We start from the raw sequence: 22,571 nt of genomic DNA, 5'->3' as shown, positions 1-22,571 counted from the left end.
TGTATAAAAGCGTATAAATATCTAAACAGCGGTAAAATCTTTTCTACATTTTTTCTTCTAATTTTACATCTATACCTTTTTTTATTGCCAAGACTGTGTTGTCATTGTTTAAAATGATATTTATTTATCTATTAGCTTGCAGTAGGGACCATTGACAATTCATAAATTGAATTTTGTTGAATTGTTAAAAATCTGTTGTTATTCGAAGCGTTAGTGTACTAAACAGATATACATCATAGATACCTCTTTTTATTGCTCAGCTAGTGTTAAGACATTGTAAAATGAGATTTATTTTTTAATAACTTGCAGTCGGAACCATTGACAATCGACATGAATTGAATTTTATAGAATTTTCCGTATTTTGTTTTTATACAAAGCGTTAGGGTATTTGAAGCAGTCTGAAATTAATCGTGTTTTTTTATTTTTAGAACTATGTTCTGAATTATATACATATAGAGATTTTATATAGATTATTTGTATTTTTCAATTTAATTAAACATAAACACAACATTTTCACTTTAAAAAAATTCGATCATTTTTTGACCGAAACTTCAAAATTAATGTGTACATTAATTAGGGGTACAAAAATGTTATTCTGGCCAAACGCTTAGTTTAGCATAACCAGACCAAAGACGCTTAGTCTACTATTGCGAAACTAAGAATGGTCGTTATGGATATAGTCTTGTTATGCAAAACTAAAAACCCTTAATAGACAGAATGTCGCTTGGTTTAATTTTGTTTTTCTTAGTAACCGTTAACGTGACAATAACAGGGATTTTTTCCAAGATAGTTTTAGCTATGTGTCACCAGAATCCGCTGTTATCTCGATTTTAAAGAAATGGCGCTTGGTCGAGTTATGCATAACGCCGTCCCTATAGCCTTTATAATATATAGCTCTTATGGAAAGACTACTATGACCACCTATTGGAAGAAAGGTCAGTGCCACAACTGACACTCGCCATTCTTGTTAAACGAGTGGCGTTGTGTGCTAGCTCTCTTTCACTTTATCTTTGATACCTCGCGTGTTTAAAAGTTGGCAATCCTAGCTTGCGACCATTGTTTCACAAGCAACCTTATATCATATTAGAAAAAAAAATTATCTTTATTTTAATATAAAAAATACGTACATGTACGTCGAGTGTAAAGTCACCAAAATATTACCTGTTTACAGCTGGCTGCGAAGCAATTGCGACCGAATGGCCAACAGCACCCATGACTTTTCAAATTCTTTACAGGCATTGCTATGATGTGTACTATTGTTTTTAAACAATAAAGGTAGGTAATGTAAAATTGCAACATTTAAATTTTGACAGCACTTAAAGTAATCAATAAATATAAACTCAGAATATATCAATAAATAATTCGAAATACTATATTTATTAACTGGAGCTAAACAACAATATATACAGAGAATAAAAACAGAGGCACATAAAAATTATATATCAAATCCAATATATATGTACACCTATCTTCTGTTCGCTCAATCTCATTAATGCGAACAACAATGGATCTTCAATACCGTTCCTAATCGCCACTCCTTTCTATTGTAGCAGTCTTCCTCTCTTAGCCAAGCCGCACACCAAAGAAACATGAAACGAAAAACATGAAACATGAAACGAAAAACATGAAACATGAAAAGAAAACACTGCTAAACAAATCTCAAAGTCCGCCTACCAATGAAACGAGTGTGATTCATGCTCATGACACATTTTTATTTTCGGAGAGTTTCATAAATGGCCGGGCGTATATTTGTTTAGCAGTGGTTTATTTCCATGAAACGTAATTTACGTTTCATGTTTCTTTGATGTGCGGCCTGCCTTAGATTTCTTTCAGACATCGCCTTGGAGATGCCCTTTACCTATCCATGTAGTTGCTGGTCTTCCTCGTTTTCGTTTTTCTGTTGGGGTCCATTCTAGCACTTTTTTGGGGATTCTCCTTTCATCCATTCGTCTTACGTGTCCGTACCATACTAGCTGTTGTCTTTCGATGTCATCTAAGATTGTTCTTTTATTTCCATTTGTTGTCTAATGTCGTTTCTTATGTGTACTAGTCGAGATCTTCTTGCTGACCCTCTCCAAAAATCCATCTCAGTGGCTAGTAATTTATCTTTGTAGTTGTTGGTCAATTGCCAGACTTCAGCTCCATAGGTTAACACTGGTTTTAATATTGTGTTGTAAATTCGTTTTTATTTTCTGTTCTTTAATTTTTTTGACACCTTACCGAATTCAGGGCTCCTATCACCTGTTTTCCCTTTACTATCCTTTCTTTAATATTTTCTTCGTTTCGTCCTGTACTAGTTTTATTCCCAGATGTATGTATTCATTGCAGCTTGTAATTGTCTCCTGTTCTAGGTTCAAGTTCTCCGTTTCTAGTGATGAGCAAGACTGGTCTTGCTAGTCTTGCAGCAAGACCAAGACCAAGACCGCCTTTTGGTTGCAAGACCAAGACCAAGACCAAGCTTGCAAGAACAAGACCAAGAACAAGACCAAGAACAAGACCGAACCTTGCAAGACCACGCAAGACCAAGACCAACCTGCAAGACTCTTGCACTTTTTTTTAAGAAAAATTGGTTTTTATTATTTAACTTTATTTTTTTAATTCAATAATATATACTGACATTGTAAGAAACCTTAAACAATATCGAATTTTTAAAATACATAATATTTTGGTCATATTTTTAAGTCGTTTTTAAGTCCAGAAGGCAAGTTTTCAAACGGCGACAGTTCAAGGACAATTGAAATTACTTGTAAGACAAAAAAATGTAATTCTAGATAGGGTAATTCATTTAAAAAAATGCAATTAAAAACGGTTTTTATGTACCAGTAGTTTTCGCTTTTTTGTCTAATAAAAATACTGACACTTATTTAAATTCTTTTCGCATAATCGAGGAAAAATGTAGGTCGTTAAATTTAAAATTAATACAAAAAATATCATAATAGATTTTGAAAAGGGATTCACAATGCTGTGAAAGCATTGTGGCCTGAATAAAAAATAACTGGTTGTCGATTGTAATGTGTCAAGCTTGGTATCGCAAAATCCAAAGCTTAGGTTCAGTTTCTGAATATAATGACAAAAATTCCGATACTGGGAAATTTTTAAAATTATTTTTTGGATTAATTTTTTACAATCAACGAAAGTTGGAAGTTGAATTATTTGTGAAAATCCCGGATGACAAACGCGTAAAGAATTTTACTTATTTCATAGTTGAAAACTATTTGGAAGAATCTAGGTTTTCCCCAGAAAGGGCCAGTACTACAAATAGTATGTGCCGCACTTGAAATGCATGCGCATCATTTCAGTTTGTTTTAAATTCTAGTTTTTACTACCCACATCCGAATATTTTCAACTTTTTAAATGTCATAATGGGTATTCAATCCAAAAATATGTGAAAATAAAAAGTGCGAATAACTCGTGTTACGAGAGCAATGTAGTTTAAATAAAATTCAAGAACTGCAAGATAACAAATTACAGAATTACATTAGGTTTAGTTATTATGTTATAGTATTAGGTCTATAAATAGGTATGGTAAATATGTACGTATTTACTAAAAAGTATGTTTTAGTTAGTTTATAAAAAAAGTTAATTATATTAAATAATGTTTAAATAGAGTAAAAAATATTTGATTTTTGTGTTCTCTTAAAAAAAATTTAATTTATGTTCTTAAATTTGACCATCGTAGGATAAATACTACAGTGTTCGAGTGAAAGGAGCAGATCATTATCTGTTAACAACTATAAACCGTTTATCCCTTTTCGTAAAATCCGTGAATTGAAGGTCACCGGAATGGGACGTTTCGATGCCGCCGGTTCATCGCCGGCCGTTTCGATGCCGCCGGTTCATCGCCAGTCCATTTCATCGCCGTCATATCTCGCATTTCCTAGAATTCCTAATTAATACTAAAAATAACTAAGAATTGTAACTGTAGAAAATTCGGAAATATATCAGATAGCGATTAATTGACTGGCGATGAATCGGCCGGCATCGGCATCGAACTGGCGGCATCGAAACGGCGGCGATGAAACGTCCTAGACCCGAAGGTCACCGACCATTTGTGGCACCTTTAAGAAGCTCTTTTTCTTTAACATTTGATTAAAATACTGGGGCAATAAACAATAATCCAGACTCAAAAGTGGTCTGAAGGCAGGCGGCAGGTATCGATAGCATGCAAAACACAAAGTGACACAACCGAAGGCCGGCAATTGCAACAAGGGTTGTAAATGCTGGTTTTTTCCTACTGATAAACATTACCATTATAAAAATATACTCTAATCTCTGTATATAGAGAGAAATAATTAGTTCATTATGTGAATGTATAATGTTAAGATTGGTATCCGTTTGAAACTACATTCTACATTCTGTTAAAATTTTAAAGCAAAAAATATAGTTTCATTCTTCACATCTTTATTTATTTCAATGTACATTTTATTCGAAATTGTTTGGCTCAAATTATTACTACCAAAAAAGCAAGACCAGCAAGACTTTTGCAGCAAGACCAAGACCAAGAACAAGACCGGCTGGTGCAAGACCAACAAGACCAAGAGTGCCTTTTAGCTGCAAGACCAAGACCAAGACCAAGCTTGCAAGAACAAGACCAAGACCAAGACTAGCCTGGTCTTGGTCTTGTTCTTGTTTTGCTCATCACTATCCGTTTCTGCCCTTCCTACGCATAGATATTTTGTTTTTTTTTTTTGTATTCACCTCCAGGCCCCATTTTCTATATTCCTTTATTCGTTTCCTTGCCATATATTCAAGATCTTCCTTGTTCTGTGCAATTACAATTTGGTCATCTGCATAGTGCAGCGTGTAGAGTATCGGATCTCCAATCGGTAGTCCCATTCCATTCTTTCCATCTTCAATACTTCACTTTCACAAATATCTTCGTCTCTATTTTATTCCTGTCCTAAAACAGTTCATTATGTCCTAAGGTTGTTGAGTGGATTATATTATATTGTCCCTTCAATAAGTAGGTACATATATGTGTTTGATTATTATCGATATTTTTGTTATTAGACGTTATTAGATGTGATCCAAATATATTTTAAACATCTTCCAGTCTTCTGTTCATTCTTCGTCATTATTTCCAACTTGTTGACCTATATATCATACCATTCATGATTAAATGATACATAATGTTTGTCAAGGTTTTGCCTCCATGACATGTACAGTAAAACCCCCCCCGTTAACCGAAATAATTGGGGGGATTTCAGATAACAAGAATTTCGGATAAAAATAACATTGTTTTTTGTATTCTTCTTGTATCAAATTACATAGTATTCTCGGTCAAAGTTGGTATTAAAAAATACTATGAGGTGATTTCGTAATGTGTTGTATATTGAATTGCGTTCTTTACTTGTATGAAAGCCATGTTAGTCCTGTCGCCAGGGGGGGTACAACGGCCCCCCTAATTCAGATGGACTTACCCAAGTTTTTTTTATGTATTTTGACCCGTAGAACACGAATTTTTTGGGTAACAGTTGATCCAGATGTCGATAAGATTGTTATAAACAAAGAACTTGAGGAATTACATAACAGCGATTTTTCGCATAACGAAACATTTTTTTGTATTTTTTGGGTGATTCTCAGCAAAAAATGGTCACACAAGTTTTTTCGTAGGATGCACAGTTTTTGAGATAAACGCGGTTCAACTTTCAAAAAATCTAAAAAGTGCAATTTTTGAACGCGAATAATTTTTGAATAAAAATAAAATAGCAGATGAAGTTTTCGATCCTAATAGCATCATTAATAATAATTAAAAAATATTAAAATATTACTAAAAGATTTTTAAATCGAAAACTTATTGGTCCATTTCCTTGGTAACACCTCCAAGGCTTCTAAAATTTGCAAGCCAAATGGATGCTGAAGCGAAGAAGACAAGAGGGAATTCAAAAAACTTACAATTCACGACCCCGTCTGTACAGCTGGTAAATTCCAACAGAAAATGGACCTAGTTACTCGAAGGAATAAAGACCAATATAAAAATAAAATAAAAATTGTATTTTTAATTCAGTTGCAATGCGAAGGCAAAACAATCTTACTTTTCAATTAGAATACGGAGCGCAGTCCAGTCCTCTGAATCGCGATTTTCGGCTCTTATTGGAGCCTCATCGGAAAGAACGTAGGCTTGTTCTCCAAAATAGCAATTCTGCTTACTGCATTTGAAAGTTCAAGTCAAATTCTATCGGTTTTGATTATTTGCATTGCTAAAAATTAAGTTTTTATTTGTTAAACAAAGCTATAAACACATAGTGTTTCCCGTGCCCAATGCATGCGTTTTAATGTTCGTAATCTACGTAAAAATTGTATGTATGCGCGCCTACTCGTTCGATTTCAAATGGGAAATGCATTGAAAACATCATTCAATCATTATGTGTTTATAGCTTTGTTTAACAATAAAAAAATTAATTTTTAACAATGAAAATAATCAAAACCGATAGAATTTGACTTGAGCTTTCAAATGCGGTAAGCAGAATTGCTATTTTATTTTTCAATCAAAAGTTATTCGGGTTCAAAAATTGCAATTTTTCGATTTTTTGAAGTTCAACCGTGTTTATGTCGAAAACTATGCATCCTACGAAAAAAACTTGTAAAAACATTTTTTGCTTAGAATGACCCAAAAAATACAAAAAAAATATTTTGTTTTGCGAAAAATCGCTGTTATGGGATTCCTCAAGTTCTTTTGTTTATAAAAATCTTAGACATCCGGATCGACTGTTACCCAAAAAATTAGTGTTCTACGGGTCAAAATACATAAAAAAAACTTGAAGTCCATATTAAGGAGGCCGTTGTACCCCCACTGGCGAGAGGACTATGTTGACAAATTAACATCAAATTGTTTCCGTTTTGCGATTTTTTTTATTGGCTTTAGGATTAGACCATGCGGCCAGAAACAAAGTAAATAGTACATACATAAACATAATATATATCTTATCTAAACTATCTAATTAATAATCTAAGTTTTATCTAAGTCTGACCGACCTTTTTGTTAAGAATAGATATAATAAACATTTTATTTTCAAAGTGAATTTTTGCTAAATTAATCTTAATAAAAATTTTGGGATAAGGACAAGGGTGACACTTTTCTCATTCAAGGGTTTTTCTTTTTTCTTAATAATTATTGATTACCTACATACCCACCCCACACGGTAAGGTTTTGCGATTAAAATTTACTTTTTATTGACGAAATTATTGAAACTATCAACCGTTTCGGCTAAAGGATGTTTCAGTTAACGGAGGTTTTACTGTAATATACACTAACTGTGATAGTAGTTTCTTTGATCCATAGTATTGATGATCATGATCAGTAGCATCACAACCCTTTGTGGGTCTTCTCCTGTTCTAAGAGCTTCCAGTTCCAGCTGGTGATTTATAAAGTTTTCAGGTCTTGATCTACCTGCTAGAAATATCCAAGTCTTGGTCTTCTTATCGGTTTTCTTCCCGTATATGTGAGCGGTACATCCGCTCTATGTGACCCATCTGTAGCAGTCTTCCAATTTTTATAAATGAAGAGTGGATATATATAACGGGCCAAGTGACAAAAAATCAATATTTCTCTAATAATAAAACACTGAAAACGTTTGTTTTCTATACTTCCACAGAATTTATTATAACTAAGTGACTACAGCTGTTTCAGCAGAGTGCCTTTCTCAAGTGATATAGTTTACAATGTGTTTGCCTTTTTAAGTCTTCAACTGAAGAGGTTGAGGAGTGGGGAGCTGTTTGTCTCGAGTTGGTCATTCAGAATTATATCTGTATTTTTCAGTTTATTAATTTCCATAGATTCTAAAAAAGATAGCTTAAGGCCTTTATTTTGAACCAGTCACCACACGTTAGTTTGTACACACCACTCTGTAGTTGCTTTCTCTTTCGGCTTTTATTGTTCTTAATATATTTGCTTAAGTTGTTGTTAGTTCTGAAAGCTGGTGTTATTCCTTTCTTTTTTATGTATCTGGCTATTTTTGTTGTTATCTTGCCAGTATATGTGAGAGAGCAGAAGGTACTGGGTTCTTTCTGTGGTGGTGGATACACTAATTTCAGGGCTTTCTTATGGAGTTTTTGGTTTAAAATTTTGTTAACTGTTTGTTCGTTATAGCCGTTGTTTACTGCTATTTGTTTAATGATGTTTAGTTCTATCTCGAAGTTATTTTTTGTCATGGGAATTTCTGTCAGTCTATGTATCATGCTATGGTAGGCTGCTAATTTGTGTTGTGTAGGATGGGATGATGAATTGTGTATAGTTGTGTCAGTATGGGTAGGTTTATGATATACGGAGAACTCATGTTTGTTGTGTAGTCTGGAAATCGTTACATCTAGAAAGTTTATGGAGTTATTCTGTTCTGTTTCTATTGTAAACTCAATATTATTATGAAGTGAATTAATATATGATAGAAATTGGTCAAGTTGTCTGTTAGTTCCTGTAAAGCATACTAGTATATCATCCACGTATCTCCACCAATATAAGAACTGTTTAAATACGGGATGTTTAGAAATTGTTGTTTCAAGTTGGTTCATAAATATATCTGATAGCAATGGGCTTAGAAGATTACCCATAATAAGTCCTGCAGTGTTTGTGTATATTTGATTATTGAATTCAAAATAGTCTTGATTTATGCAAATTTCAAGAAGGTGTAAAATTTCAGAAGCAATGATCGGATTTGTACTATTATGGTCTAAAAGATTCTTAACTAAAACAAAAGTTTCTGTAGGAGGAACACTAGGAAAAAGATTTTTTACGTCAAATGAAATTAGTCTGGAGTTGTTGGGCAATTGAAAATGTTGTATTTTATTAACTAGTTCTAGTGTATTTTTTACGGTGAATTTAGGTGAAAATTTAGTGTATTCTGTAATAATATCTGACAGTTTTTTTGAAAGTTTATATGACGGAGCTGTATAAAAAGAAGCTACAGGTCTTATTGGGTGGTCAGGTTTGTGTAGTTTCTTTTTATACAGCTCCGTCATATAAACTTTCAAAAAAACTAGTTAATAAAATACAACATTTTCAATTGCCCAACAACTCCAGACTAATTTCATTTGACGTAAAAAATCTTTTTCCTAGTGTTCCTCCTACAGAAACTTTTGTTTTAGTTAAGAATCTTTTAGACCATAATAGTACAAATCCGATCATTGCTTCTGAAATTTTACACCTTCTTGAAATTTGCATAAATCAAGACTATTTTGAATTCAATAATCAAATATACACAAACAACAGTGCAGGACTTATTATGGGTAATCCTCTAAGCCCATTGCTATCAGATATATTTATGAACCAACTTGAAACAACAATTTCTAAACATTCCGTATTTAAACAGTTCTATATTAGTGGAGATACGTGGATGATATACTAGTATGCTTTACAGGAACTAACAGACAACTTGACCAATTTCTATCACATATTAATTCACTTCATAATAATATTGAGTTTACAATAAAAACAGAACAGAATAACTCCATAAACTTTCTAGATGTAACGATTTCCAGACTACACAACAAACATGAGTTCTCCGTATATCATAAACCTACCCATACTGACACAACTATACACAATTCATCATCCCATCCTACACAACACAAATTAGCAGCCTACCATAGCATGATACATAGACTGACAGAAATTCCCATGACAAAAAATAACTTCGAGATAGAACTAAACATCATTAAACAAATAGCAGTAAACAACGGCTATAACGAACAAACAGTTAACAAAATTTTAAACCAAAAACTCCATAAGAAAGCCCTGAAATTAGTGTATCCACCACCACAGAAAGAACCCAGTACCTTCTGCTCTCTCACATATACTGGCAAGATAACAACAAAAATAGCCAGATACATAAAAAAGAAAGGAATAACACCAGCTTTCAGAACTAACAACAACTTAAGCAAATATATTAAGAACAATAAAAGCCGAAAGAGAAAGCAACTACAGAGTGGTGTGTACAAACTAACGTGTGGTGACTGTCCGAAAACGTACATCAGTCAAACTAGCAGAACTTTTGACAAACGGATAGCAGAACACAAAAGGGCATTCAACAATAGAAAAACACACACTTCTACATACGCACTTCACCTTCTAGATCATAATCATTCTTTCAATGAAGAGTTTCAAATTCTGCATATTCAAAATAAAGGCCTTAAGCTATCTTTTTTAGAATCTATGGAAATTAATAAACTGAAAAATACAGATATAATTTTGAATGACCAACTCGAGACAAACAGCTCCCCACTCCTCAACCTCTTCAGTTGAAGACTTAAAAAGGCAAACACATTGTAAACTATATCACTTGAGAAAGGCACTCTGCCGAAACAGCTGTAGTCACTTAGTTATAGTATACTTATATCAAGTTACTTCAAGTAACGGTCGAATCCATCAATTATCAATATTTCTGTTTTTTCCATTATAATGGTCTATGCAACAATGCCGTTAACATGTATTACACAGGTCTACAGAAAAAAAATTTTGTTTTGGTGCCGTGAATCTTTAAGCTGATTCCGTTTTTTTGTATCAGCTCTAGTTTTATGGATATGGCACATTCCGAAATTAGTAGTTTAAATATGTGAAATAATGAAGAATATTGTTCAAAGGAATATACATTGTTAATTAAACTTCTTCCTCAGTATATTTGTTGTTCTCACTGTATTATACCTTATTTATGCAAGAAAGAACATTATTGCTCAGTCTTTAGTTGAATCGGAGAAAATAATCTTACCACCCCTACATATTAAGCTAGGCCTAATGAAGCAATTCGTTAAGGCACTTGATTCTAATGGACCATGCTTCGCCTACATAGGAAGGAAGCTGACCCAGATAAGTACGGAAAAACTTAAAGCTGGTATCTTTGATGGACCACAGATTAGACTTCTTACAAAGGATTCGGCTTTTGTGAGGTCAATGAATGAGGTAGAGAAAAATGCTTGGCTTTCATTTGTGGACATTATGAAAAATTTTCTGGGAAATCACAAAAGTGAAATCTATGCTGAGCTAGTAAACCGTTTGCTGAATAATTTCCAATCAAGGATTTAATATGAGCATCAAAGTCCACTATCTTCACAGCCACCTGGAGCGTTTCCCTGAAAACTTAGGTGACACCAAGTGAGGAGCAAGGTGAGAGATTTCAGCAAGACATAAAAACCATGGAGGACCGCTACCAAGGAATATGGGACACCCAAATGATGGCAGATTCTTGCTGGAGTTTGAAGAGAAACTGTTTAAAAGTTCATTCTAGGAAATCGCGCAAGCGAAGCTTTCGTTACGTCAAGTAAAGTTTTTTTTCTATTTTGTTAGTTTTTTTCTCAAAACCAATTGTATATCTGTTTAATTGTAGAAAGGGTTCTATTGTTGTTAAATGCCTTAAAATATACTTTTTTTTTTCTAATTGTGTGATTTTTATTCCAATTTAGTATATCCATATCAGCATATTCGTATTTTAATGCATAAAAGCTGGCATGACCTACGTTATCTTTAAAACTAGAGCTGATAGGGCAAAACTAAAGCCACATTCGGAATCAGCATCCCAAATATTCCTAAAATCAGCTCTAAACACTTTGGCATCAAAAACACTGTAGGCCTGTGTTACGGGTCAAGTGATAGTTGCATTGGAAACAGCTCTAAATAAATTCAACAGATAGCGCCCGCCGTTAAGTATAGTGTTCCGTTTCCTGATAAAAGCTCATTTTTCTCGATGGTGTATTTTTGTCACTTGGCCCGTTATATATCTCCACTCTTCAAATGTGGTTCTTTATACATCGATCGGTTACAGTTGCATCGGTCAGTATATTTTGTTTTGATTTCAATGATATTTAGGCCGCTTTTTCCATGAGATTAAATGCTTCTCTCAAAAGTGTTGATTATACCTATGAATATTTTAATAATACTATGACTACAAGAATAGTATTTTACTACATTTTAGAAAAATAGTTTCATTGCAAAATTATTCTTACAAAAGCTTGAACACAAGAATGTTGTCTATCTTTATGAAAATATTTTTAAATGTGTACTAATTACATATAGTCAGGGATTCTAGGCCTATTTTCACCATTTACTACTAACAAGCTAATTTTTCGTAAGTAGCTTCATTTGACAAGACGCCAAACTTTTTTCCTTGCAACAATAATTTCCGTATGTGGTGGATAACACAGATAGCAAGGATAATCCAGTCGGGTTAGACAAATAACAAGCCTAACCTTGCATGCCGAGCTGCCCCAAATTTTATTTTTCTAATATTTAGGGAGGGTCAATAGTAGTGTAAATTTAAAATCTCGACTGAATTCCACCGTTGCGTTAAGCAAGAAACCCATTATGAACGGCCGGCACGGCACAGCCCGGCCCGGCACAGGACAGTCCAAATTCATTTGTATAGTTTTAAATGCAACGTAACCCATTATGAGCGGCCGGCTCGGCCCGGCACAGGCCAGCACGCAAACGGAACGGCCAAAATTCTCCGAGGAAAATAAAATCCGTTGAAGTCGAACGGCCTGAACGGCCAGTGCGTCATAATTGTTGGTAGTAAGCAGATATATTGTTGATTTTTTAATTGAAAGCGCGTTGTTTCTTTTGAAATAAAATAATATGGAAGAACTTTTCATTGAGAGTGTCAGAGAATACCCATTTTTGTATGATGCATCGGACTCAAGTTATCATGATAGTAAGAAAAAGGACAATACATGGGTAAAAATATCCGAAAATTTTGATCAATGGACAGGTAGGTACATTATCTTTTAACCATGAATTCGTTTTTTTAACATGATGCATATTCATTAAAATTGTGTAGTTTATGTTTTTTAAAAACTTTTATTTTACGATAGTTTTTAAAATATATGATCATTTTTCCGGTCCCGTGCCGTGCCGGCCGTTACAAATGGGTTTTTGGACGTGCCGGCCTGTGCTGTGCCGTGCCGGGCGTTCATAATGGATTTCTTGCTTTAGTCGTCATTTTGATTTTAAACGGGACCGTTTTTGCTCAATATCTCCGCCATTTTCAACTTCTCGACAAAAAGTATAAGAACTAAAATTGTTCAAAATGTGATTTTCTATAATTTCTTTCATTACAATTTTTTTCGTGCGGTCGATATTTTCAGAGTTATGGGGGAAATAATGACAGTTATTATTTCCCCCATAACTCTGAAAATATCGACCGCACGAAAAAAATTGTAATGAAAGAAATTATAGAAAATCAAATTTTCAACAATTTTATATATCACTGTAAAGAGTTTTAAAAATGCTGCAAAATGACACCTCTCCCAGCATTCTAGCTCAATCAGGTCAGCTTCTATAATCATTAAAATAAAGTATTGTCGCCTTTTTGGAAAACTTTACATAACCACATTTCAGAAACGGCTTGAGATAAAAAATTAAAAGTTTGTATTTTTCTTCACCTAATCATCCACTATGAATACTCTAAATTTGAACAAAATCTAAATAGGTCTGGCAAAAAATGTATTCAAAGTGTGTTAATTTGACCTGGAATAGCTCTCACAATGAAATTTTCATACCAAATTATGCTTGAGCAATTAGTAAAAAATGTCCACAGTTGAAAATGAAAAATTGATGAACAAAAAATGATAAAAATAACGTTTCAAAAATCATTTTGGAAATATAAAAACCGGAAAAGAATAAAGAAAACAAGATGAAGTTATCTTTAAAACAATGGTGCAAAGAATAGTTTTACAGAAGAATTTTGCAATCGAGCTGTTCAGAAAATACGGAAATTTTCTAAACTTTACTGTATGAAAAATTATTTGTTGTATAAATCTTAAATGTTTTATATAAAGAAAATCTAACCTGCATACAAAAATTCATTTGCTATGGAGCAAACTTTGGAAAATTTTTCGAATTTTCCTAACAGAGCAAGATTGGCAATTGAATCAGTCGTTTGAGAAACCTGACATGTCCAAAAAAAATCAATTTTCGTTTTTTTTTGCATTTTTTCTAGCCTTAGATAAAGATTCAGATGTTTCAAGAGAAACCCGACCCTGTTTAACATTCTATATTATGAACCTAGAGACTTTTAGGATCAAGAAGAGAAACCCATCTCTTATATGCCCATACTTTTCTACAACTTTACGTTTGTAGTTTCTCAAACCACTTATTCAAAAGCAAAAATAGGTATGGCATTTTCCTTTGTGTGAGTGTTTTGGAGTAAATTTCCCATAAGAATTTTCCAATTTCTTATTGTAAACATATTATCACACTATATTTCTCAGATTTTTCCTTTAACACTTTGGAAATTTTATTACTGAGCTAATTTTTAGAAGCCAATTAAAAGATAATTTTACATAGTTATGATTCGGAAATAGACAATAAGATGTTAAAAAATAGGGGCCTATAAAAGTTGATTCACTATTTCATATTCATTTATGTTGATAAATATACAGTGCGGTGGAATAAGTGTTGCCCCCCCCCCCTATTAACTTGTTTATTTTAAGAATATAAGCAAAACGCTCGGACTGGTCGATTTTTAAACTAACCATAGTATATTATAGCATCAACGTTTCGAACTTTACGCGATCCCTCTTCAGGTGACAGGCATAACTTTGATTTTTTTAAATGGGAAAGTACATCATGTGACACCTCATTTAAAAGCTCTTAAAATACTGATTTCAAAAATGTATAATACTTTAATCCTGTTTCAGAGCGTAGGCGCAAAATTTCGGTCGAATTCTTTCTAAATGCAATCATTTTTTTCGAATCCTGAAAAAACTAATAAACATTTTTGAAAAATTTAAACGCAGAATGAAATATTAAAGTATTCTCGATGGTCCAAAGTCCCTGAGAACTCCTATAATGTTTATTTTATTAAGTCACAGTGGTGAAAAAAAGAGAAAATTTAATGTGATTTTTAATTTCAAATATATCATTCAAAAGAAACTTTTTGTTTATTCTAAGGGACTGTCAGCCCTTGGTAATATGTAATCTAATCTTTGATTCTGCGTTTAAATTTTTCAAAAATACTTATTAGTTTTCTCAGAATTCGAAAAAAATAAATGCGTTTAAAAAGAGTTCGACCGAACTTTTCCGTCTACGCTCTTAAACAGGATTAAAGTATTATACATTTTTGAAATCAGTATTTTAAGAGCTTTTAAATGAGGTGTTACATGATGTACTTTCCTATTTAAAAAAATCAAAGTTATGCCTGTCACCTGAAGAGGGATCGCGTAAAGTTCGAAACGTTGATGCTATAATATACTATGGTTAGTTTAAAAATCGACCTGTCCAAGCGTTTTGCTTATATTCTTAAAATAAACAAGTTAATAGGGGGGGGGGGGCAACACTTATTCCACATATATTTTTTTTGTTTTCCATTAGTCTTTTTACTTCATCAAATTCTTGTTTTAAACAATGTTTCAAATACATTTCTACAAAAACTTCAGGAGTTCAGTAAGCCACACTTTTACTTTAAAATTAAGTTTATTTGATGTTTGGAACTCGACTTTTAAATTCTGGAAATTGTTCTTAAAAAAAATGGTTTTGTATTTTGAAAACGATTTCTGAAGTGGAAATGGAAACACCAAATAAACTTAATTTTAAACGAAAATTGTGGTTTTATATCTATACCCCAATTCCATAGAGATATCGAGTGCACTTTTTGATGCAAAGTTATTGAAACAAGTCCAGTATTGTTGAGGAATTGCAGTAGTGACACAGCATCCTGTTGGTTATAGATTTTCGCAGAATTTTTAAACAATTTCTGAAGTGGAAATCGAAATGTCAAACATTAGTTGGAACTATAATTTTCCTTACAATCAATTGTGACTTAATCCAATATAAACATAACCTTTAATCTAATAATTTACTTAATATTAATGACAATGCACAAAGACTTCTAATATTCCACACACTAACTGCCTCAATTGGCAGTAGTAAAAACATTGTTTAACATGTTCGCTACCAAGGGTTACTAAGTTTTGTCCTCATACACCATAGCTATATAAATTGCCAGTATGTGCAGTGCGATCCCCGGCTTACAGGTGAGACACTGGTCTATGCAAAAATCAATGTGGCTCATATATGAGTTGCTTGGTAGTGAACAAGTTAAATAAGATAATTAAATCACAAACTGCTACAAATTGTCTAAATTTATAATGATTCTTACTCTAGCCCAGTGATACTCAACCTGCGGCCAGCGGGCCGCATGCGGCCCTCTAGCGTTTTTTATGCCGCCCGAAGGCTAACTAAAGGGCCCTGTGATCAAATTATTTGTCAAAGGACATCACACACATCTTATGGAAAATATAATGTCACTCAAATTCAATAAAATTTATATGAATATATTCGTTTCAATTTAGCGATCAATTCTTGTCATTGCGCCAACTCTTAATTTTCAATAATAAGAGCAGAAATTGATATAAATAAATCTGAAATGAAATGGGTAGGTACATAAGTTAGAGAGAGAAAAAATATTTTAAAATACCCAAATTATAGTTAGTTCATAAATCTTCTCGAGCTCTTAAGCATCTTATTATAATAGTTTCACTAATCCACTTAGGCCCAGCGGGGTTTAAGCTGTTTTGAATAGCACCCAGAGCAATAGTGATTATAACTGACACGTTTATAGACTCCAAAAATGTGATTTCGATCAACTTTAATTGCAATTTGCGCCGTAATTAATCATAATTAAGAGTTGGCGCAATGATAAGAATTGACAGTTAATTTAAAACGAATCTATTCGTATAAATTTTATTGAATTTGAGTGACATATTTTCCATAAGATGTGTGCGATGTCCTTTCACGTGTTTTTCAAATTATTTGATAGTGTGCCGATGTAGAACTCTGATTAAGAAGCAAGGTGTTATTAATTTTTAATAACAAATTATTAAAGTTAATGAACAAAAATACCCATTTTAACAATAATCAATATTTATTTACTACATTGCAACGACCCATTTAGTAACCACAAGAAAAATTCAGGGCCGGATTAACAAAAAAAATTTAAAATAATTGTGACCTTGAAACAACACCCAGTATATTAAAATTTTCAAAATTCGACTGCACATTTAAAAAGAGCACAAAAAGCTAAGTTTAGCTCGCTTCAATTTTTTGTGCAGATAATGTAATCACATTAATTTTGAAATTACAGTCGATTCGCGTTAATTCGAAACTCGAGGGACTCTTAAAATATTATGAATTATTGAGTGTTTGAAATATCAAATGGTTCGAAATTTGTGAGAGAAAATAAATAAAACTTCGAATTATTTTAAGTGTTGATCAATTATTATTTACTTACTTACTTACTTAGTCCTAAGCCTTTCTACCTTTAGGTGTAAGGCTGGTGGAGTTGAGTTTGGCATTGTAGTCTCCATGCTTTCCGATCTTGCGCTAGGTTTCTTGCACTTTCCAATGTCAATCCCTTCTTCTCGACTTCTTTCCTGATTTCATCTACCCACATAACTCTTGGTCTCCCTCTTTTGTTTTTCCCCTGCACTCTCGTTTCGAACACTCAATTATTATTTATTAACTGCTATTCTATAACGATGACAAAAGTTTAGAGGTACATTCGTGTATGTATTCATAATGTGAATTAATCAATCTTTCGAAAGAACTCTATTATACTGCTTTGCTTCAAAGCACATTGCTGCTGCTCAGACTGCTCAATAATTTTTTTAAGAGAAAAAGTGCCTGAAATGCTTTTTCATCACTTTCGTTCTGTAGACAAGGTATCGAATGAGGATCTTGCTTCCTTAACTGAAACAAAGGCGCGTTGAAACAAGTTTGAAAACTGTACTTACTACAATCTTTTCGCCTCTTTCTCTCTGCAACTTTGAATTGTCGAGTGTTGGACCCCAATGAGTTCGAATTAACGCGTCGTTTTGTCATATAGCAATGATTTTTTTCGTTCGAATTACCAAGTGCATAAAAATGTATTGATTTAGTTCGAAATATAAAGAGATTTTGTAGGGAACTCGTGATAACTTTGAATTATAGAGTTTTAGAATTATCGCAGGTTTGAATTAATGCGAGTCGACTGTATATCAAAATTTCGAGTTCTTAAAAATTTTGACATAATTTCAAAATTAGAGTCATTGGATTGTCTGCGCAAAAATGGAATCTCCATTAAAGCTCTTTTCAAATGTGCAAACGGGTTTTGAAAATTTCAATATACAGGATGTTGTTTCAAGGTCACAACGGATTTATAATTTTGTTTAATCCGGACCTGGATTTTTCTTGTGATTAGTAGTTGGGTGGTTTGGATTCTAAATGTGACATATGTGTACCAAATATCAAAAAAATATACAAGGTGGTTCTAAAGTTATGGGTCCAGAAAGAAATGGGCAAAATCAATAAAATAAAATAAATGAAATAACTCGGTTAGAAATGGTAAATCAATAAAATCAGCAATCAATAAAATCGGTAAGAAATGGGCAATCAATAAAATCAAATAAATGAAATAACTCGGTTATAAATTCGGTGGAGCAATAAAGGACACCGCACACATCTTATGTAAAATATAACGTCACTCAAATTCAATAAAATTTACACGAATAGATTCATTTCAATTTAGCGGTTATTTTTTATCATTGCGCCAACTCTTAATTATGATTAATTACGGCGCAAATTGCAATTAAAGTTTATCAAAATCATATTTTTGAAGTTCATAAAAGTGTCAGTTACAATCACTATTACTCTGGGTGCTGGGATTAGTGAGTGATTTATGGAGTACCGATAATTTGGGTATTTTAAAATATTTTTTCTCTCTCTAACTTACGAACGTACCCATTTGATTTTAGATTTATTTATATCAATTTCTGCTCTTATTACTGAAAATTCAGAGTTAACGCAATGATAAAAAATGACTGTTAAATTAAAACAAATCTATTCATATAAGTTTAATTGAATTTGAGTGACATTATATTTTCCATAAGATGTGTGCGGTGTCCTTTAGTATGTCTAGAACCGTCTCATTTACCTCTGTTCACCATTCCAGTATTTCCGTTTCTCAATGAAACACCCTGTATACTACTTCATCTTGATTGCGGCCCACAAGCTGTGGCAATAGCTACTATGTGGCCCAGGAAAGAAAAAGGTTGAGTATCGCTGCTCTAGCCAGTGCATTAAAATGATTAAATATATCAAAATTGTTTTCAAGCACATCTATCTAGGATAGTGTAGTATTTCATAAAGAAACATGTAGTTTGGACATGTTCCTACTGATGTTGGTAAACAAGTGAATCATCTAAGTAAATCAGTGTTCAGTGTGAATAGTGGATAAAATGTAGCGAACGAATTCATTGGGAAGTACTTTTCTAATACTAATAATTTATTTACAAATTAGTTTAAGAGGGCTGTTTGTTGTGTAATACTGAGAACTTGTATGTGTAAATCATTTTGCAATATGGAATGGACAAATGAAAAGACACTTCAATTAATTGAATACAGTGATGAGCAAGCTAATAACCGGCAAAATAACGCAAAAGATGGAAAACATAATACATTGCGAAACAAAAAGAGATGAAACTAGTGGAGATGGAAATTTTCGTTATAAACGTAGAAATTAACATTACATTACATAGTTTTCCACCTTTAGACGCATCAGAGGAGTATGACAACTGTCACTGTGACAGTAGAATTTTATAAAATACTCATACAGACGTCTCAAGGTGGGAAACTAGGTAATGTAATGTTAATTTTTACGTTTATAGCGATAATTTCCACCTCTACTAGTTTCATCTCTTTTTGTTTTGCAATGTATTATGTTTTCCATCTTTTCTGTTATTTTGCCAGTTATTAGCGCGCTCATCACTGTATAAGGAAACTAAGAATGTCTATAGAATCTGAAGTCAAAATTATATACAATAATAAACAGATAAAGTGATATCTGGAACAAAATTTCTACTGATATGAATTATTGTGATGGCTCTGAAGTAAAAAAAAAATAATTAACTTCTGGCATTACAGTGAAACCTGCCATATCCGGATCAATGTGGCGACAGACAGATCCGGATATGAAAAAATCCGGATATCAAGACCACTACTTCTTTTAGTCTCTGAAACGTTTTCTCCTTCATACATTCCAGTAATCAACGCCGTCAATAACTTTTGTCGATAGACACGTTTTATAGATTCTATAATACATTATTTCGCCATCTTGTAGTTCTTCTTTTAGTGCGTTGTCCAACAGCAGGACTGCCTTTCTCAGTAGATCCGGACGGCGCAGAACCGTCCAGATATGGGGAGGTCCGGATATGACAGGTCTGGATATGGCAGGTTGTACTGTATTTAGATGAGAAAGACAAAAAGAGGGCTCTTCAAAAAGTCAGGTAGTGGTACTGACACAATTTATAATTCTAGGTGGTTTGTTTTTAAAAGTAATAACTATAAAACTAGCAACGCTAATGATTACCTACATCTTTACTAATTTGTATTTGACATTGTGGATGGATCATCAACGAATGTGAACGTTCACTACAATGTAAACTATGTTCCCTACTTTGTAGAGAACAAATAACCAAGCAAACACCTACGAATTCGTTTCTTCGCTTGTGTTCTCTTGCACCTTTATAATAATTAGCTCCAAATACGAAATTTTGAGTTGTTTCACTATAGAACTGAGGTATGGATATATGGGGTCAATCCATGTGAGATAACTATCAGGGGATATCTCTTGCATTATTTCTATGAATATTGTCAAAACTCAAAATATATTCATGAATTTCATATATCATGAGGAATGAACATCTCGTTTAGGGGAAAAAGATTAAGTTACAATACTCTTTTACATAGAAACTATGTGCTGTTGTATATAGAAAGTAAGACATAAAAGTGTATTCCTGTACTGTGTAAGATACATCATCAGGTATGAATCATTTCAGAAAAAATGAATGATGATACAAAAGTTATTCATGAAACGGATTTTTAAGCTTCCCTTAATCCATATCTGGTCAAGGTCAAGTACAATAGTTGTAGATGCAGATAATATCGATTAGAGAGCAGTTTATATTTCATCTACTAAGATAAACAGCAAATAAAAAATTCTCTCCAAGTTTTCAATCTCCATTCTACCAAAAATAGAGGGACAATTTTAGTACTCACCATCACCGGGTGTAATTGTGTCTACCATTACTCCCATGGTTGCTGAAATAAATATAGATTAAAAAATTTATTTTCGTTTTAGCTTATTCAACTATACCGTTAATAAAATTGGTAAGTTATTTAAATTAAAACTGACGTGACTTAGTGTCTGATCAGAAAAAGAAATGAAATGGAAATTTAAAAATGGCGTAAGCTCGTTTAGCGGCACGTCCAAAGCGCAAGTCAGAAAACGAAAAAACATGGAACATTCAATCAATTATTATAATATATGCCTCGTACAGTATAAATCCCGATACACGTCATTCCTATGTCAGAGAGCCAGGTTGACATTGTTGCCAAATGACAAAAAAATTCCTGCATTCATTTTAAATCAAGTATATCACATAAATTATTCTGTTTCCAGATTTTAGTCTTTCTTACGCCCGGTTTCAATCAATTTAAAGTGACACTTTACTTTAACACATTAACTAAAGACATTAACTAAAGTTCACTTTAAAGTTGACATTTACCCATATGAATTGCATTGATAAAGGTACCAACTTAAAATTTAAAGTCCACTATAACTGAATGAAACCGAGCGTATCTAATAAAACCTTTAAGGCCGCGTCCCACCATCAAATAATTTGATCAAACTGGTTTGAGCAAACTGAAAGTGACAGTTAGTGACGTCACATCCTGAGTGTTCATTGTGGATAATAATGAAAAATTTTAATTTTAAATAAAGTACGAACAAGTTAGACAACTCAATACAAAAAATTTGATCAAACTAGACTGATAGTGAGAGCACAGATTTTTAGAATTTCAAAAAAACTGCAATTGTGACGTCACTTTGACGTACTTCCGGAGTTTGCTCAAACTGTTTGATCAAATTATTTGATGGTGGGACGCACTGTTTTCATCCATGTTATGGATTTTTTAGAAAAACTTTATTTTCTCATCAGTTTAAAAAGAGCCATATAATTTATTATAATGTATAATATATAATATATTTTATAGACCCCATTCCACGAATATACAGTCCCTGGCCATATTATTATGACAACCTATGAATTTTTATAAAAATCAACTATACCGCTAAGTACATTTTTTTTAAATGATTTTTAAATTTAATTTTGTTATGTAATATTAATCATATACATTAACTATAACATATTTAATAATAAAAAGCAATGAAATATTTGAAAATATTACATATTTATATATTTTTTAATATTTAATTGAATTCCTGACCTTAATCCCATATAAAATATTTGGGAGCTTTTAAAATGAGAAATTTCCAATGAAAAGATCGTCAACAAATTTGTTTTGATTAAAGAATTAATTATCATTGGAACCACAATCGCAAGTTGAAGCAAAGTGCATTCAAAGTATGCTATAAGATCAACGAGTACTATAGCGGTAATCATAATTAAAGGGGGATCAACAAAATATTAAAAAACTGTAAATATGTGATATTTTCAAATGTTTTATTGCTGTTTATTATTAAATATATTATATATAACAATAAAATATTTGAAAATACCCCATATTGATATATTTTTTATATTTTGTTGAG

The 22,571-nt window shown here is 32.7% G+C and overlaps 1 protein-coding gene across 1 annotated transcript in view; it reads right to left on the bottom strand.

Moving 5' to 3' along the window:
• The window catches only part of LOC114334020 (peptidyl-prolyl cis-trans isomerase Fkbp12), a 71,633-nt gene extending 50,360 nt beyond the window's left edge, over positions 1–21,273 (bottom strand). Inside the window, exons 1-2 of the mRNA XM_028284018.2 lie at positions 21,114–21,273; positions 21,017–21,058 (exon numbers count right to left, since the gene is read on the bottom strand). Of these exons, the coding sequence (XP_028139819.1) occupies positions 21,017–21,053 (37 nt within the window). The 5' untranslated portion in view covers positions 21,054–21,058; positions 21,114–21,273. The remainder of the gene's footprint in view (positions 1–21,016; positions 21,059–21,113) is intronic.
• Between the last annotated feature and the right edge of the window lie 1,298 nt (positions 21,274–22,571).

The sequence above is a fragment of the Diabrotica virgifera genome, chromosome 2, assembly GCF_917563875.1.
Source record: "Diabrotica virgifera virgifera chromosome 2, PGI_DIABVI_V3a".
NCBI classification, from domain to species: Eukaryota; Metazoa; Arthropoda; class Insecta; order Coleoptera; family Chrysomelidae; genus Diabrotica; species Diabrotica virgifera.
This window is presented reverse-complemented; position numbering and strand designations above follow the sequence as displayed.